Source organism: Nyctereutes procyonoides, unplaced genomic scaffold (assembly GCF_905146905.1).
Source record: "Nyctereutes procyonoides isolate TBG_1078 unplaced genomic scaffold, NYPRO_anot_genome, whole genome shotgun sequence".
Lineage (NCBI taxonomy): Eukaryota > Metazoa > Chordata > Mammalia > Carnivora > Canidae > Nyctereutes > Nyctereutes procyonoides.
This window is the reverse complement of record NW_026575147.1, coordinates 21,699,926-21,703,217: the sequence shown is the minus strand read 5'-3', so window position 1 is coordinate 21,703,217 and position 3,292 is coordinate 21,699,926. Positions and strand designations below refer to the sequence as shown.

The following is a 3,292-nucleotide window of genomic DNA, read 5'->3' as shown; positions in this document are numbered from 1 at the left end:
TTTTAATTAATACATATAAAAGCATTGTATGCCCACATTCATTGCTGAAGGAGCAGCATATAGACTTCCAACATTGCAGGAGCCACTTGGTGGTGAGATCATGGTGCGCAGCTGACTATGCTGCAGTGGGTTTGGTTGGAGGGATGGAATGTGATTTGGGGGAACCACAGGTGACTTAGATGTTCAAAGGCAGCATAGTAGCCCACATGACTCCCTGCAAGTGTTCCAGGGCAACCTGAAAGAGGTTGCTTAGAAACAAACCCAAGGTGGGGGAGGGGTGTAAAAAAATAAAAAGAAGAAACAAACCCAAGGTCCCCAGTTCTTGTTAGAATGTTCATTTACATATTCCACAAACATGCTGCCTCCTCTGCTCATGCACCAGGGCTTGTGGGGCTGCTTTGAACAGCATGTACGCCTTACCTCTCTTTTTTTGACTGTGTGGGTTTACAGTCTTTAGTTATAAAAAATCCACCCCAAACCCCGGAGGTTAGCAAAGAAATGCAAGCAAATGAGGAAGGGTGTCTGGCCCAGACCCAAATGTTTATGCCAAGAGGCTTGCCTTCCTCTTGGCAACGTCTCCCTCTCCCTGGCTGACATGGGGAATTTCTACCTGCCTCAGGGGAGTCCTCACCATTTCCTTCAGGTCTTTACTCTGGGGCTTCAGGAGGGCAAATTCACCAGATGAGAAGATGGAACCCGCAGAGCCACTCCCACAGAAGCAGGGGTATCATCATGAGGCTCCTGAACAGATCTGATTTCACAGACCCTTCAATATCCAGGAAGCTGAACTCTGAGTTCACTTACAGCAATCATACTACCATGTGGGCCTCACACTCATCAGAGGGCAGGAAAGACACATCTTCTGACCCCAAAGTCTCCAACTAAGTTGCAGGGATAGGTTTATTAGTGGCATTCTAGAGTGCTCAGGGATCCCAAGCCGGGATCGTACCAGCTTGGTCTGCTTGTTCATGTCCATGCAGACCTTTCCCCTTGTTGTGAAGCAAGAGGAAAAGAGGAAGAATTTCTGATAGAAAAGGGTAAATATGGACCAAATAGACAGGACATCACTATGAATTGCATTCAGAGCTTTATTCTTGCCAAAGTGTGGGGGGCACACCAATTCTGGCAGGCTGCCTTGATAAAGAAGCAAAGTACACAGTGAAGCAATGAGAGTCTACATCACTGGGAATACAGGGAGGGGGCCAGAGGCTGGTGAATGTTCCAAAAGATATAGCAGGTCAGTTCTGTACTTAACAGCAGCAGTCATCCTCACAATCACAGCATGCAGGACCTCGGGACCTCATGGGGATAATTCCCAAACAGCAGCACCCAGAGCCGCAGCACCCAGTGCTGCAGCATCCAGAGCTGCAGCACCCAGAATCTTCACAGCAGCCAGATGATCCTGAGTTGCAGTCCTGGGGCCGTTGGATCCAACGTCTCAGGGGACTCACCCCAAAGGTCCGGGGAGCCAGGCAGCAGTAGCTGGTGGAACAGGGTGCAGAGCATGGATCAGGGGCACAGCATGAGGTGGTCGAGCCACTTGCAGGAGCCTGAGCATAGTAGGTCTGGCCGGGAGAAGGTCCCTGGACATAGCATGTCTGGGTCTGGCAAGGGGCTGGGTACTTCACGTAAGTCATCTGGCACGGAGCTGGGTACTTCATGTATGTCTGACAAGGAGCTGGGCATTTCATGTAGGTTGTCTGGGATGGAGCTGGGCACTTCACGTATGTCTGGCAAGGAGCTGCATATTTCACATAGGTCTGAGTCTGGCATGGCATTTGACATTTCACGTAGGTTTGAGCTGGGCGGGTGGAGCTGGGCATTTCACGTAGGTTTGAGCTGGGCGTGGAGCTGGGCATTTCACACAAGTTTGAGTCTGGGATGGAGCTGGGCATTTCACAGGGGTACATTTGGTACTCTGCTCACCTCCCAATCCCAAACCTTTCACACAAGATGGAGGGAACTGTGGCTGCTTCTGCTGGTCACACATCTTTCTGTGGCTTTGTAAAATCTGAAAAGAAAGGTCTCATCAGAAAAAAAGAAAAGGAAAAAAGAAAAGAAAAGAAGAAAAGAAAAGAAAGGAAAAAAAGAACGAAAAGAAAAGAAAAAAGAAAGAAAAGAAATAAAAGAAAAGAAAAAAGAAAAGAAGAAAAAAAGAAAAGAAAAGAAAGAAAAGAAAGAAAAGAAAAGAAAAGAAAAGAAAAGAAAAGAAAAGAAAAGAAAAGAAAAGAAAAGAAAAGAAAAGAAAAGAAAAGGTCTCATCAGGACTAGGAAGTTTTCCAGGGAAACCCCCAGCACCTCTTTTAAATAGAATGATCTGTAAACTGGAGCCTTTTTGAGAAGGTCACAGGCACTCAGACCTGACATAGGGTAGACTCAGAGCCAGGGATCTTGCTTGGCTCTTGTGCCTGCGCCTGGCTGTATGTCTCAGTTTCCACAGTGGAAAATGAGGGGCTAGAAAGAATGATATCTGTTTCTACCCAATTCTCCAAGCCTCCTCTCTTCTTACTTTGGTGCCTAGTTGCAGATTCTCCTTGAGAAATTGTTTTCCAGCTGATATCCCTCACTGCTCATTTTCTCAAGATCAGCTTCCCTATTTCCTCCTGCCAGACCAGGCAGTACCCAGGGAAGGCAAGTTCTTGTCAGTGAATCCTGGGCCAATGTGTGTCTCAAGCTGAGCCACACAGAGCATGACAGGTCCGCAGTTTGAGTGAGTTTCCACCATTTGCTCTTCAGGTGAGCTAGATTATCACTTCACCCCATAAATAGACTCATGAAAGAAATGCAGTCTAGGGAAGAGAGGACAGCAGTTCTCTGAAGAGCCCTTCTCACACAAGGCCAACAGCTCCACACTCTGCCTCTCCCCTTCAGGCTCCAGCTCTGCTCCACTCCTTCAGCGGCCACTCTCATGTGTAGGCCTGACCACCCTCATCCCATCCCAGTATCACCTCTCCTTCCTGCTGTGTTCCTATCTCAGACATAGACTTACCCTCTTCGCTGACAGAAGCAAGACGGGGAGAATCCAGGGATCTGAGGAGCTAGCCATTGGGGAAGCCTTTTATAGGGTGGCAGTGAGGCAATTTAATGGCATCCCAATGAAGCAGGAAGGTTCACAAGGATTGGGGCTGGCACTGCATTGGTGAGATTCTTCCCCAGTATGCCTGGCTCTTCACTCAGAGGCAGGGCATGTCTCTGACATTGAATTTTCCAGAACACCAGATAAATGATTCCTTTGGCCTTCTTCCTGGAACAAGTCCATCTTCTTTTTCTAGAAGTTATGAGAGATGAGATG

The 3,292-nt window shown here is 47.8% G+C and overlaps 1 protein-coding gene across 1 annotated transcript; it reads right to left on the bottom strand.

Annotated features, from left to right (window-relative positions):
* Positions 1-1,070: 1,070 nt before the first annotated feature.
* KPLCE (KPRP N-terminal and LCE C-terminal like protein) lies at positions 1,071-3,029 on the bottom strand. The gene is given in 3 exon segments (XM_055312540.1): positions 1,071-1,808; positions 1,811-2,011; positions 2,990-3,029. Coding segments are annotated over 2 exon segments (738 nt in total). The 5' UTR covers positions 1,991-2,011; positions 2,990-3,029; the 3' UTR covers positions 1,071-1,250.
* Between the last annotated feature and the right edge of the window lie 263 nt (positions 3,030-3,292).